This window comes from Nipponia nippon, unplaced genomic scaffold, assembly GCF_047370975.1.
Source record: "Nipponia nippon isolate SJK-2023a ecotype South Korea unplaced genomic scaffold, ASM4737097v1 scaffold_2, whole genome shotgun sequence".
NCBI lineage: Eukaryota > Metazoa > Chordata > Aves > Pelecaniformes > Threskiornithidae > Nipponia > Nipponia nippon.
The window spans coordinates 107,839,208-107,855,305 of record NW_028262336.1 but is presented as its reverse complement, the minus strand read 5'-3'; the positions used below and the strand labels follow the sequence as shown (position 1 = coordinate 107,855,305).

The 16,098-nt window shown below is 41.0% G+C and overlaps 1 protein-coding gene and 1 long non-coding RNA gene across 2 annotated transcripts in view; both read right to left on the bottom strand.

Moving 5' to 3' along the window:
- The window catches only part of UBL3 (ubiquitin like 3), a 58,331-nt gene extending 43,299 nt beyond the window's left edge, over window positions 1-15,032 (bottom strand). The window contains exon 1 of the mRNA XM_087758197.1: window positions 14,013-15,032. Within this exon, the coding sequence (XP_087614323.1) occupies window positions 14,013-14,039 (27 nt within the window). The 5' untranslated portion in view covers window positions 14,040-15,032. The remainder of the gene's footprint in view (window positions 1-14,012) is intronic.
- Window positions 12,123-13,997, bottom strand: LOC148055913 (uncharacterized). The gene is made up of 2 exons (XR_015704864.1): window positions 13,334-13,997; window positions 12,123-12,663 (listed from the first exon to the last, which is right to left on the bottom strand). It is a non-coding gene; the product is annotated as an uncharacterized LOC148055913 (long non-coding RNA).
- Window positions 15,033-16,098: the final 1,066 nt, after the last annotated feature.

Genomic DNA, 16,098 nt, shown 5'->3' with positions numbered 1-16,098 from the left:
ATTTCTGCTGTGATGTTTAGAAGAGACCATTCAAGTCCAATTTTATACAATGAATTACAAAGAGGATGGATAATGCACTTTCAAGGACTTCAGACAATTTTCAAGATTAACCCAATTGTGTAGAAATTTTCATTTGTTTGGTAACTTAAATTACTTTTAAATTTACTGTGATAACATGTATAAACTTCCATTTTCTTCTTTTTAAACAGGTTGTGTGCAACAGCTTAGACTGGATCACGCTTGGCAAAGGTCTGCAATCACACTGTATCTACTTTACTACAAGAAACAGTAGTACACCTGCAACTATTCAGATCTCCATATAGTTGTAATTAGGGGAAGATCTGCTATGCTAAAAGGAAAGAAATGTATTTTGAATTCTGGAAAATTTTCTTTCTACTACAGTGTTCACAACCGTAAATGTGGAAGTCTTCTGTAGGAAGTAACAAAGCTGGCAGAACTGTGATTTACTGTAAATTAAAATACTTAATGATTCCGAAGCACTACTTAATGAATTTAAGCTAGGAAAAGACAACCTACCAAAAACCAATAGGAAAGTGTTGCAAATGAGGTTTTACAAAGCCCCAACAGCTCAAAAGAATTACCTAAACATATACATCTAGTGCTATTTTTCGGTGTTGTGAAGTATTCCCCCATAGAGTGCAGCTGCTCCTCCTGAAGGGCATGGGTCTCCCACAACTCAGGTGCCATGGCTGTCTGCTCTTTCTGGCCATCCTGGACACATTGGCATGTGCGAACCGGCACTAAATGCCATGTTTAGGCAACTGAATCAATTCTTTGAAGCCTTATTGCTTTAGAGCCTATATTTGGTAATAAGATTTACTTTTGCCAGAAGGTGAGACAATGTTTACACAGGCACATCTCAATAATTTTTTCACCCAGTAAAGCAACACATGCTGCTTTTCCATCTCCAATCAGCACCAATACTGAAAATACAAATATTAAGGGATGGATTTGGATATGTTTGTGTCTGGCAGGCAGAGGAAGGGTGAGGATGTCCTTCATCAGAAACCTGTTATCATCTGACACATTAAAAACTTCATTAAATGGAATTTAATCACTAAGAGTACAAAACCTATGCATGGTAAGAGAAAATTATGACGACTCCTTGACTGTTTCTTGCTTGTACAGCAAATTACTGCCCATAAATAAGCCCGAAGGCTTTGACACTGCTATGCTCAGTGCCTGTACCTTTGTCACTAGATGGTTGTGTAATGATGATTTGGCTTCTCTCTGTACTCCTTTCAGCTGCTACCACGACCCATCCCATAAACTGCTACAGCAGTCCAAAATGCCTACAACAGAAAGCGAATGCCATCTTTCCCAGCAACAACTACTTTGAAACAATTCAAAAGATTTCTCTTCCCTATCCTAACAGCTCCACAGACGCTCTAGCGTTAGCCAACACACCTTCCAATAGAGCACCACAAAACAACTGTTGACTTTACCCCAAAGTTAAAAGACAGAACAAAAATACAAGACTACTATATTCTGAGATTCTGAATAAGTGATTTTTGTACAGGAAATTTCAAAATCCCACAACAAAGAACTATGGTTCTTCCTAAAAATTGTGTCCCATTTTTTGGAACATGTTGCATCTGATCTTACAAGAAAAACTATTATGTGATACAAAAGACTGCAGAAAATGCTGTGTTTATTCAAGTATAATTCTATATCTTCCATCTCCTGCAAAACAACATCTAGTAAAAGAAAAAAAAAAAAAAACAACTTTGAAACTGTACTAATAGAGGCACTAACTACACCAATTTTCTTTCCCTCTGGCCTTCATTTCTATATGGTAAAAACTATAAGATAAACCAAAAAGTTGGTTGGTTTGTTTTGGTTTTTTTTTCAGAAGAGAATCACAAAGGGGAACAAAATCACCTCCGAACCGCATGTTCATTATAAATAAAATTCATAACCTAGGACACTTATTTAAGCACCAAAGTCAGGACCGATACACAGCAGCAGAATCAACTACAAAAGGCAGGAAACTATTTACCTTCACTCCACCTTATCTGGCATTAGTCAGCACTCTGAATTATTCACTTTGGTGTCTGCCTTTTTTTTTTTTTTTAAATGGCGTTTGAAATTTACCAAGCAGCACATTTGCAGATAAAGGCACTGACTGATAATCATTCTGTGCTCTTGGATAAGGCAAGCTGTCTTTCCTACATTCCCTTTCCTAAAAAAAAGAAAAAAAAAAACAAAAACAAAAAACCCAAACCAACCAAAAAACCCCCCAAAAACCCCACATAGAATTTGAGGGAGATAATTTAAGAATAAAACTAAATCCCCACACCCTTGAACATCAGAAACTGCTGTGGATTTGTTTTCTTCTCCTGAGACTGTTTCAGATTTAAACCGATAGCATGCTATTTGAAAAGTAGGAACATGAAAATGGACAGCTATATTAAGGCAGTACTGGACAATAAAGGGCTCAGAATTTCAGTTTCTTTGAAAGATCAACAAAAACACTTCAGCAAAATCATCTCATTCTCAATCAATAATAAGAGTTGAAAGAAATACTAACATAGCCCTACAACAAAGCTGGTATGAAAACCAGCTTCCCCTAAAGCACTAGCCTCAAAACTTGCTTTTTACAACTCATTAACAAAAGATGGTTACAACCTTTCTCCAAATGTTTTTGGGAGCATCTATCAATGTGTAAATATTTTATTGACTTTCACATCCTTTTAATTAACTCGCTGTCCACAACAAGTCTTCTGGAATAAAACCTTCCCATCAGCAAAGCGCACACTAGCTTAACTGAAATGTTGATACAGTCATGCAATACGACTACTCTGAACACCCAAGACTGACAGGCACTGAAGACACACCAGAGCAGGGCTGGCCAGAGAAATTTCAATACACTTTGACTAAAATATACAATGTCATTAAAAAAAAAAAAAATTTGATCTTGTTTGAATTTTGTTTCTGTCTGACTGCAGTTCAAACTGTAAGATTTCATTCCCTGCAACTCTGCTGCAGAGTCATCTAGTGTAAGAGTATATTTAAGTGAAATTACATTCCACAATATCCACAATTTTTGATAAAAAATAACCTCTTCTCTCACAGATCTTCCAAAAATAAATGGGTTTTTATTAAGTACTTGTTAAAGAGACTAGTATTAGAGGAAGGCTCAAGATTAATTAAGACTTATCTTCCAAGAAAAGTTTAAGTAGTACAGGAAGGTAAGGCACCGATCTAGTCTCCAAGCAATGAGGAGGTGCTGAATAAGAAGTGGAAAAGCACATGGTTCTGGAAGAAGAGACAATTATGCATTTATATCACAGGATGGATAAATCTTGTTAAACAGTCTTGATCCTGGTATTTATGACTGGCTTTGTACTTCATTTCACAAGTGGAAGAGTCCCCTCCTAATGTGAGTTTTCCATGTATGACATAAACAGTGCAATGGTACATACACCATACTCATAGTGGCAAAAAATACAAGATGATAAACTGTATTTGCTTAGAAGTCACAAATTTCTATTGAAAAACACAACCTCAGCTTCGAAGTGCCAGGCTCTTTACAGAGAGATTTTACACTCTTCATAGTCAATTCAGGGAATGATACAGCTGTGGCTCTGGAGTCCATCCCCTCCAAAACTTTATAGGTTCCCCATTAAAATCTTTCCAAGTCCTACTTACCTCCTGCAGTAAAAGTGCAAGGAGCACATATGTTAGCATCATCAAGTGCCAGCATCAGTGCTGGAACAAGAAGCATTCCACACCTGCACTGTAGCCCTCCACAGGGATTTCCCTGGCTATCCCCAAAGCAGAAGAAATGGGTACACAGGGCCCATTTTCATTCCCATAAGAAGTTGCATGTAGGAGAAAGTTAGAGAGTCCCATCATCCCAGCTGAGGTGAACAATGACAGTTCATTGCAAAACCGTGCATTTCAACCCTCCTTTTTACAATGTATTTGAAAAATTAGAATTTTTGAGATCCTTGCTACTGAAGAAGCATTAGAGCCCATCACTGGACTCCTCTGTTACCCTGTCCCGAGCACCTACACCCTCCCCCTGAACCACCTTCTAAAGGACTCCCTTCTTAGTGAGAAGAAACACAATTCAAAGGCGACCATCTCCAAGCTAAAACGATTTTGCAAATACCCACTGCCACCTTTACTGGAGCCCTCATCACAACCCCGCTTACAGTTTACCTAGCATTCCAGCTGCTATAGCGGGTATTTTCAACCTCCAAGTAATCTTAAACATATGTCATTTGGGGAAAAAAAAAAAATTACCCATTTCTAGATTTACATGAAATCCTGATTCGTATGAAACTATACTGGCCAGAGGCAACAAGTAGACAGAAATCAAACACAGTTGCAGTTTTTCTCTTTAATAAGAGCTCCTAGTCATCTTGCCATTAGTTATGAAAATGAGATCCTCAAGACAAAATAAAATTTCTCAGTAACAAGCTGTTCTCTTGGTGCCAGATCTGACATATTGTACCTTAAAACCCCGGTCTTATGTCTAGATGACTAGAAATACTCACTAGCATCTTTTTGATATTTTTTTTTGAGATAAAAGCTTCCCTTCCTTTGTACTTGAGCTTGAAGTGAACTAGCATAGAGCTGACACATACAATACTTACCACACCTTTAAATTATAAAGGTGGTCTCTAAAATAGCTTTTCTTGGAAATCCATAGAATGAAGAATACACGTTACAGCACATTTTTGTACAAAATCTTTGAATATTCAAGTCAAACAACCCCTGTACATTTTTACAGCCAAAGGTAACATGCTGAACAAATGCCGCCTTATAAACAGGGAGCTCCTGGCCAGCGATACAGTTAAAATAAAATGACTCCAAGAAATATTACCATGACCTTTGTGTAATAGGGAAAGCAATGCATCTCCTTAGGCGTTCACAAGAACAGCTAAACCACCGATGCCAGTGTCCCAACCATGCTACCCAGCGCAAGGCCGACCTCAGGCAGGGATTTACCTGCAGCACTGCCCGTGCCAAGCAACGATCAGGGGGCAGCTACAGCACACACATGATGCTGCACCACAGTTCGTCCTGCTTAACACAGGACATTGCAGTCCAACAGTTAAGATCCAGAAAATTAACGCAAGTGAAAACTTAGGAAGTCCTCATAGGAGAGAGCACACAACTCTATGGAGAGAACAGCTTTTTAATTATTCTTACAAACATACAGTAATACATCCTCATCACCACTTATGTGCTGTAATATGGAAGTTATTAATTTTCTGTGTTAAAATCTTAAGTTAAAATCTTTTAATAAAGCTTTCTGAAAGTTTGGGGTTTATTGCCAAAAGTAGTTATACAAGTATACAAAGTATAAATCACTAAAACATCCAAGTCCAATAAAGTTTGTTTCCATCACAGATCAATAACCCAGCTTCAGAAGTGAGAGCTAAGCTTTCACTATCATATTCCACAGCTGTTATGTGTAACTCATTTGCACAGATTAAAAGTATATACATTCACAGGCAAAATGACATAAATATTCAGATTTAATATGCCTTAAGTAATGTGTTGTGCATCAAATGCAACCACAGAACGTTATCCCAAGAATTAAGTTTGATGTTTATGTTACTGCCCATACAAATATGAATTCTATGATTAAAAAAAAAATCTCAACTAGATATTTCAGGCTTTAAAAGCATACAAAGGCTTCTAGTCAGTCCCTTATACTATATAAAAGACAAGCATGTCTGAAAAATGTTAGACAGTATTTAATCTTAAAAGAAATACTGAAAAGGACTACTATTTTAGAAGAATTATTTTGTAGTAATATAATTTATAGTAACTTTCCTGAGGCTTAGTAGCATATGCCACATATATTCACATGTAGATTGGCACTAATTTACCTTTCAGAAGAGAATCCTAAATTTACACCCCCAGCTACAAAAGACTTTTCACTAACACTGCACTTCACTATTTTACCACTATTCCATTATTTCTCTATATTAGAAACATATGTCAGATTCTGGAGACAGATTAAGTAGCACCATCTCAAATATATGTTAAGTATCAGAAACAGATTATGGTGATGTGGATCTCTGCCAGACCACAAAGCATTACCATATCATAACTCCACTGAGGAGATACCAACCAATGCTACAGTATATGACTTTGAAATACTATTTTTTTTAGATGAAACACATTGTTCTTTTCAATCTCTGAGATAAAAGCACATTTAGTTTCCTTGTGTTTATTTTGAAATTGGTACTACACTTTTATCAAGTGCTTGAGAGAATTTCTTACGCAACATGGAAGAGTGAATATTGCATAAAGAAGATCACAGAAAAGCATCCAGAAGAGCTCAGGACCACCCTGTAAAAAAGGAGCTAAGCTTTCGTTCCCATCCAAACTGCCAAAAGATTCACAGACTGAAATCCAGATCCTCAGCTGCAGCTAAAGAGCACTCCAGGATAAGACCACCTTTGTTCCTCAGCAGTGGTCCAAGCCATTGACATAAATTAGATTAGCCTGAATGGTAATCTGTGCCAGCTCTCAAGAGAAACCGAAACTGGCACAGTAGGAAGACACCAACACAAACATTTCCAGATTGCATCCCCGCGCTGTTGAACATGAAGTACCATTTTGGTACCTACGTCCCGCTAAAGCATACATTCATTTTTTGGTAGTAGAACAAACCTGTCAAACTCCTAGGCAGAATCTGTGTTTTTACTTGGTTAGTTTATACAGGATACATAAAATTCACGGAGTTTCTTGCTCGTTTTCGTCTCCATAACGACAGTATCATGGAATAAAGTCTCAGCTAAACTCTGCCACAAACTTTCCATTTAACTCTAAACTGAATCTCCCAAATAACTTTAAGTAAAAAACCAAACCAAAACAAACCCACAAATGTAATCCTGTCACTGGCAAGCTATTTTCAAGTTTCTTTACAGAAAGTAGAAAAAACTAAAAGATGCTGATGGCAGATTACACAATTGTGTAATCTGCCAAATCTTCATTTTACACAGTTTCTATTTGTGGAAAATATACACTACTTTTTTTCTTAATCAAATTTCAAATACTTGCAGAGTCTTAATACGAATCGAGAGATTCCCTTCACTGTGGATGGTTTACAAGCATCAACAAATTTATGCTTTGTCAAGGAGCAAAACACAATCCAGTTAATGACAGCAAAATACACCAAAATTCCACAAATACATAAGAGCACTCAGCTGCAATAACATTTAAGTATTTCTGCAGAACTATACTTCTGAGACCCAGCAGACCTACAAGTAAGAAGGTCTTAACTTTTTCTTTAAGTGTTACTCTCAAAAATAAACAGACCTCCCTACATTCTTAGAAAGCCTGTTAGCAACTTTTCTGCCCCCTCAAATTTCTTTTGAACCCCATAGTCTTGAAGTGCATAATGCTATTTGCAGAACCTCAACTGATGTCTCAGCAACCTTTTTTTAAAAACAAAACAAAACAAAACAAAACAACAATTCTTGCAGGGTGTTGAATCTTCATTGTTTTCTTCCCTCAGTATTTCCTCCCTATCCTTGCTTGCAACACTTAGTGGTACATCTGTGAATTTAAATTTGTCTGAGGTATACCACGTGAAAAATTTTCCAGTCATTGCTTTAAGATGTTCTGCAATGTATGTATAACAGAAGCTGTCTAGCAGAATTTACAAGGTAATTTTTAACAATAGCTGAATTCCAAAAGACAGACCTCTAAATCACATTAAAACTGATGAAGAGCTGGGGTCTCGGAGTTTAGATTTGATGTGAGAACAGTGATGTTAAAATTCCTCATTGACCTTCTCCTTATTTTCAATAGCTTCTAAAATGAAAGCACTGTACTCAGTCATATCCCTTTAATAATTATGGTGAGCTAAAGTTTACACATGCAAAATTGTGGCAGGGAAGGCTTGCTACTTCAGTAAGCTCAATTAATTGCTGCAAAACCAGACTTAATGTGGAAAAGAATATTGATCAGCAGCTCTGCCTTTCACCATAGTTAGAATGTGAAATAACCAAGTTATTGCATCCAGTACTGTACAAAGAAAAGATTCAAAATAAGCTCTACTATCTCTTTTACATAAAACCACAAGAATGATTAGTCACATTCCAGATATTTCTGGATTCCTGCAAGCTAGAGTAGCACTCAAAGGCTGAGTCAGAACTGAGGTCTCCATTCTGCTCAGTATTGCATAAGCATATATAGAGACGTCACCAAAGTTTACATTCTGACTTTTACTGAGAAACAAAGCTGACTGACCTGAAATATAAAACAAGTAAATCCCACTTACTGCATATACGATGACCATGGCTTTCAACATTCACAGAATCTGTATTTGGGAAGAACTCTCAGTTAAAATACAGAAAAGCATGCCCTTAGTCATTCTGTTTACAGTATCATAAAAGTATTGCTTACCAAGTCTGCTGCAAGGACCACATTCAGACAGGCTAATTTCCTACTACAGCCTTAAGCCAATCCAATGAAGAGAGTTATAGGCCTTGAATGATCTAAAATTTAAGTTTAGATATGCATGAACAGCAGTCACAAGCTCCAAGGCGAAATACCAGTTACCGGTACCTGAAGTTGTCCCTAATTCCACATCTGAGAGGTGCAACTTGTCCCCATTCAGGTCCTGACTGAGCTGTCCAGTTCCCACAGATGATGTCTGGCAATTTTTTAACATGCAGAATTCAATGTTCCTGCTGTAGAGGCGATTGTTTTGCTACACTCAGATACTCAGCATTTGTGTTTTGTCTCTCAGCCCTGCTGTCACCTGCCAGCAGCTACTGCTGGCTTCCCAGCATTCTCAACAAGGGAGGAGTTAAATGTCCTTCAGTACACATAACCTCCAGTATTTCGTGGAGTTAGACAACAAAAGCAGAGAGAAACCAATTCAGGTAACAACAACAACAAGGGTGGGTGGCAGGAAGGAAGGAAGAGTTTACACTGCCAGCCTACACTTCCATCTGAACTATAGTGCTGCACCAAGGCCCAGCATAAATATCAATCATGATCTCCTCCACAAGTTACAGCTGTTCATCCCCAGAGAAAATGAGATGAAGGACATGCAAACATTGTTTCGGAGTACGTTTAATGTGTTAGGATGCTGTGGAATTTCCACTACAGTGTCATACATAAAAATGTCAGTCATTACTAAGATATTTCTTTTTGGTTGTTAAACAAATAGGTAAGACATTTTTTAAATCTGTGGAACAAAAAAGGTGGGTGCGAGGGGGAAATGGTAAATACAGATCATTTTGAAGTATACCCAAATTTATACATTCAACATCAGCTTTGACAAGTTTATCCCTGGCCACTGCTGCAGATAACAGAGAAGGAGGTTCCTCATGTTGTTAACACTGCAATATGCTACAAAGGCTGGCTCAATATATAAGGAGTCAGGAAGGAACTTCTTTAAGCTCTTCTTTCTAACACAGATCCCACCAATTCCTTCTCCAAAAGTAGGCAAAAAAACCAAAACAAAACACTGGGAATGACAAAGGATAGGATACTCCTAGCTGTTACAATCAGCAAACAATAATGAAAAAAAAAATAAAAAAGGGAAGGAAAATATATCCATACAGAAAAACCTGATGAGCTATTTTTATCTTAGAATGTAATGTATTAAAACTTTCAACATGGGGGGGTACAAAAATACAGAGAAATAATTAGACCTTTATTATTAAAAAAACTTAAGGGACTAACTTACGACTATATGCACAAAGGCTACTAGGAATACAATAATTTTCAAAACCAGAATAAAGGATATACTGAAGGCAAGAGGAAAAGCAATTAAAATAGAAGAACAGAGATGCATGACATCTTACATTTTGTTCTGATACATTAAAATGCTACGAGTGAACAAAAGTATTTTCTTTCTATGTTCCAAGCGTATTATAATGATACTGCCCTTATTATTCTTAAATGAAAGAATTGTTTAGACTGAATGATGGACAACAAAACTCAGCTGCCATACAACCAGCTACTCCTTTGAGTCCCTCCTGTCTGAACCTTGTTTCTGGATGCCAAGATTCCCCTACTGATGTAGTATCACAGTTACATGTCCATCCTTTTCCCCTGTTAGCTCCAATAATATGTATTAAAAAGGAAGTCCTTATATATGTTAAGCTATTCATCACCATTCTATACTAAATTTCCTAAAAAAAGAACACGCACCTACACATTTCCACGAGAGATGCTGACACTAACACGGTGGGAACTGAGCAGGGTTTCTATTTGTTATTCTTCCACCTATTGCCCCCTTCTAACATCATCCATGTATATAAGTGGTTTAGACCATAGACTCCACCCTCTTCCATGTCTGTAAATGTCTCGCACCAAACATTCAGTTTTATTAAAAATAATCTCTCCCATACCGCCTACACCTCTTAAGTACAGCATATGGATCCAATAGCTGTACATAATAAAATTGAAAACCTTTAACTGTTTGATAGATTTCAGTGTTCTGCTGTTTATCAAATGCCAAAAAAACCCCAAACCCAAAACAAACAAACAAAAAAAACCCACCATGAGCCAAAAGCATCACACTTGGTTACTACTCAGAAGATGAATTTGATATTCTAGAGGGCACGCAAAGACCGGCCCAGGAAGAAAGTGTGGGCAGAGCCTTTTCGCACCTACATGAAACGTACTGGTACAGGAAACAGTGGACACTGTAACACTTTTCAGTCATACAGGCCCCATACTGTGAACTTCTAAAATCCCTGAAGAATTATATCTGTAAGGAGAAGTATCATAGGCACACGGAATACAGAGAGGCAGCTTCCCAGATTCTTGTGATAACTCCACTGAAATAAAGGGGATTATTTAATTGAGTAATAACTTCTGGACTGAGCACAGGTTTTTCATAGATTGTTTTAAAACAGTCAGCTATGGTATTTAAACAAATACCAAACCATCTTCATTTGGTCCACTCAAAAAACCAGTGTGATTAACTTCACAAGTCCATAAACCACCTCACGTCTCTCTATCATTACAGAAGAAATACAGCTTGCAAACAGCCTTGCTGTTATTCACCGTCAAACTCTAGCTGCTACCAAATGGTGAAACTGATATATTACCTGATGAAATTATTGACCATATTCAGAGATGCCCTGTTGCCACTACAATTGCCAGTACTTATGTGAAAAATTAAACAAAATTAGGCTCTAGATACACAGTATAGTCTTCAAGCACTGCCCCATACATGTCTAGTCCTAATTAAGTTAATGAAACTACTCGAGTACAGAGGTCAATATTAGCAGGTTTCATTCCAGGAGCAGAGTTTTAACCTGTAAGTAGCACACATTGCTAAGGAATAATGCACCACAAACTTACAATACCCGGAATGTGGTGTGTCACTATCCAGTTTATTAGTGGAATGCAAATGATAAAGTACTGTGTTAATTATTCAAGAAGTCATGTTGAAATGGTTAGCTGGTAAAATCTGCTGTAGTTCTGGAAAGAAGTCAACTAAATGTCAGAGAAAAGGAGGCTGGATCAAATTATGCCTACATACAAGTAGAAAGCTTACTGAAGGTTTGATAATTTACTATGAATTTATATATAGCAGATCCTGCTCAAAGGTGGGACAGGAAGACAAATTAACACATTTTAAAGAAGCAGCAATTATAACAGGTTACTATTATTATGAGAGGGTTAGTTCATGAATCTGACATAAACAGTTTGAAGCATAATTATTATAATACTTAAGTAATTCATAGCAGATTTACTAAGTGTGGTGGAGTCTTTGTAATATGACACTCCATCATACTGATGCCAACTCATACAGAAATGGGAAATCATTTTTTTGTAAATGCAAATTACATGGTGGGTGAATAAGAAAAATTCGAACTGCAAAATCCTACACTAAATAAAAACATATATAAACAAGGTGACAGCCTGGTAAGTGCTCCTTTTTAAAGAGCAATCAAATAACAATCCCATTTTCTTTCCTGAACAAGCTCCTTTGCAATAAGGAGGCTGGTGACAAAAGGAGACCCAAAATGAGTTTTCGAGTTGCCCTTTTTACAAAGTAGTATTTATTAGCTGTATTTAATAACTTGAATTTCTACAACACACTTCAAACTTTCAGAAACTGCAGCTAATACTGCAGAAACTCAACAAAACGATCTTAAGACAGACCAGAATATGTCTATTTATTAATTTAAATTCTACCGACATTGGTAACATCTTCAGTCAAGTGTTTTTGTAATGACTCAGTATTTAAACATCACTATGTATAACAAGCTTCTCCCTGATTTGAAGAAACAGAACATCGCTAGGCCTTGCTATCCCTGGCAGTGGTATTCTCATTACATCATAACAACAGAAGGAAATAGTTTTCATAGAAACAGAATACTATTTTACCTATCTTAAAATCCCTATGTTTTGTATAAAACGTTGAACATTACAAGCCTAGTGACAGCATCAGGATTCCCAGGCAGGCAGGACCTAGAAGTCATGTGGAGGTGGCAGCGCACTCAGCCCGGGGTGAGAGGGACGAGGAGGAGTGCTTCATGTCACCGTCAAGGGACTCCTCCAGGCAATTTAAAAAGCAGCACTAAGAGATTTGCATCTAACCCTCCACAGGTAAGGAGAGGATTTCTGTGATACAATGCAAGATGGACATGTGCAAATGAGAAGGAGGTTCAGAGTACTCTAACAGCCGGAGACACCCTAAAAAGAAATACATGAAAAATAATAGTTGAAAGTCAGAGGCAGTAGTCTCCTCATCACCCTTTTCTTTCAGGGGGCAAAATTTATTTGTAGTATTTGAGAAAGGCCGGGGTGTGGAGAAAAGGGGGGGAAGGTGAGCTTAAAACTGTGTTTGATCATCCTCTGTATCTTACTGTTTCTGTTTTTTTGGCAGAATTCACTCATTTTGACTGCAGTACAAAAGCAGTGAAGGAAACACTGAAAGCAAGCAACTAAAGGACACCATTATTTCAATAGCTCATTTGTCATACATATGCACCATTAATTGTATATTGATGGCTGAAACAAGGGCTACTCGGTTTTATTGTTACCACTACTGGGGCAGGTTTTACTCGCAAAACAGAAGTCCATCCTGACAGAAGAAAGAAAAGCATGGACAAGTCTGCTTAGCTTTTAAAAAAAAAAGTACCTTTAAATGTGAACAGGCGTAGGGAGATACGTGAAAACATTCTGCCGTAAGAATAAAGAACTAACATATCAAACTGCAGCCACAACTTTTTTTTTTTTCCAATTAAGTGATTTATGGAAATGTATACAAATGGGGAAAGTCGTGCTGAACAAAAGATTACCTAGCAGACCTGATTCACCCTCCCTCCTCATGCCCTGCTATGCCTTCCTATTTTAAATGTACCGAGCCGAGTATCCAACGCAGGCTGAAGTACAGTCCGCCATAAGAAGTACTAGGAGTGCCCTTGAAAAATGTCCAGATTGCAGCTAGTGCACAAAGGACCTCGCTATGTGAATAAGTGCATGAGAATTTCTCGCTCGCTCTTGACCCGGCAGCAAGTGAAGAGATTAACTTCCCATCAACATCGGAAGACAAAGCGTCAGTAAGGAACAAGCGAAGTTTGAGAGAAGAAAAGGAAGAAGGCTGAGACTAAATTTCAGCTGGTTCAGAGAGGAGAAAGGAAGAAAAAAAAAAAAAAAGAGAAATGGCTCGAGTAAATCATTCTGAACGCTCTACTTCGTATTTTTCTTCGCCCAGAAAACGCTGGGCAGAGCTGAAGAGCAGTGCCACCCGAAATAAGCAAGAGCAGTCAGACCTGAGCTGCCGTAGGTAAGAGAGCAGCCATCCCCCCTCGCCTTGCTGCACAGGCGGCGACGCTGCAGATTTCCCACTCCGCTACCAAAAAGCAAAGCAGAACCAGCGGGGGGGGGTATTAACTGGGAACTTTTTGTTCCTTAAATATGTAACCGAGATTTTTTTTTTTCCTTCCCACGCCCCTCTTCTTCCCATCTTCTCTGCCAAAACAGCCCGAAATAAACGTTATTCCATAGCAATACTATGAAATAAGGAGCACAAGACTTACCATATCAGCTGGAACGCTGCTGGACATCTTGATGTTACCCTAAATGGCTTAAAAGCAACTTAAAAAAAAAAAAAAAAAAAAAAGCACCAAGAAACCAAGAACAGCCCACTGGAGATCTTCAAGAAGCAAAACCGGTGTCGATTTCGGAGGCAGCAACTTCCACGTCCCCTACGAAAAAAGAGGCGCCCGCTGCGCAGCGGGGAAGGCAGCGGGCTGAGGAGGAGAAATATCCAGGGGCAAGCGGTGCCGGGGCTGTACCGGAGAGCCAGCGGGAGACCAGAGATGGCAGCAGATCCCTGTCAGCGGCGGCAGCACCGGCGGTGCCAGGTAGGCCAGGCAGGACTACACCGCCACATGAGCTGCGTGCGGGCTTTTTCCCCCCTCTCTCCCTCTTCCTTCTCTCCCAGCCTTGACAAATGACGACGGGATGATTCACAGGATAATGGTGCGTCCAAGCCACCTCCTCAGTCAGCGCAGGCGACCCGGGCGCGCAGGCAGGACCTCGCTCCTGCCCTCGGCGGCGGGGCAGGGAGGCGGGAGGGCCGGGGTGGGCCCGGGGCCGCTGGGGAGGACGCCGCGCTTCGGCCCCCCCTAGGCGGTGTGCGACATTCAACAGGGTCTGGCGGGGAGACGGGCTGCCTGAGGGGCGGCCGGAGGGGAAAGCCCTCCCCCGCGGCGCTCCGGCGGCGACAGCACTCGGCGGGGGCCGGGGGGGCGATCAACGGCGGCCGCCTCCCGCAGCCTCAGGTCTCCGCTCGCATCGCCGCCGCCTCCTCAGCCCGCCCTGCCTCCTCCGCCTCGTCCTCCGGCGGCTCCGGGCGCCCTCGGCGGCGCGGCAGGGGCGCGCCCCCCCCCGCCTCCTTCCCGGCGAGCCGCGCTGGCCGCGCTGCCTCGCCCCGCTGCGAGCCGGAGCTGCCGGTCCTCAGCGCGATCCTCGCCCGCAGCCGCCCCCTGTCATCTTCGGCTCAAACCAACATGGCGCCCGCCGAGCCCAGAAAGGGGACACGGCAGGGGCGAGACGGACGCCCCCCTCCCCCCCTCCCCCTTCTTCGCCTCCTCCTCCTCCTCGTCCCCCCCCCGCCGCGTCACGCGCACCGCCTCGCGCGGCACCATGGGGCCTGTAGGCTGCCGAGGGGAGCGGGGCGGTGCCCGCCTGGCCCCGCCCCGCCCCGCCGCAGCCCCGCCCCCGCTCCGCGGCAACCGTTGCCAGGGCGGGGAAGCGGCCCGCGGCGGTGCCGGGCCTCCCTCCGCGGGGCCCCTCGCCCCTCGCCCCGCCGCGGCTGCCCCTCGCCCCCCGCCCCGCTTCCCGCCCTGGCAGCACACGCCACAGCTCCCCCCGCCCCCGCCACCCGGGCAAACAGCAGGTAAACCGTTGATTTCCCAAGGGCGCCTGCAGGGCCTTTGGGGCTCCCCTTGCAGCCCGTTCTCCGTGGGTCCCGCTCCCAACGGGTGGGCTGTGCGCTGTACGCTTGGGCGCCTTCCAAAAAAAAAAAGAAATTTTATTTTATTGGGTTTGGTTTTTTTTTGCACCCCAGATCCACAAGTCTGAGCCTGCACAGCATTTCTTTGTATTTCTCATTTCTTACATTATTTTTTAGAGTCTGAAATAACAAGGTGGTTTGTTTTTTTTTTCTTCAAACTGTGTAGTTCTATTAATGAAAATATCTCCTGTAAGATTCACGGTGGAAATGATGACTTCCAACTTGGAAACATCTGGAGAAAGGGCACTTAGCATGTAAAATGTCCCCTTCAGAAGCCATCCTGGTTCGCTATGGCACCACGTTATCTGAAATGGTGTCTGTAACAGGTATTTTATTCCTTATTCCAGGCTGCTCCCGGATACTGGCATCATTCAACAAAGAAAGGCCATGCCTGAGGAAAAATGCATCCCACCTCGAATACACGAAAAAATCCTACGCACGGTGCAGATCTGTTGGAGAAATGAGTAGGCCTTTTGAGAGGGGTGTGGAGAGACACATTCATATATTCAGGTACTGTAAAGCTGTCCAAGAAAAAAAAAATCAAGAAAATCAAGTAGATGGAGCTTGTGACAGATGCAGCCTGGTTCCTTCGGGGACAGATCTGA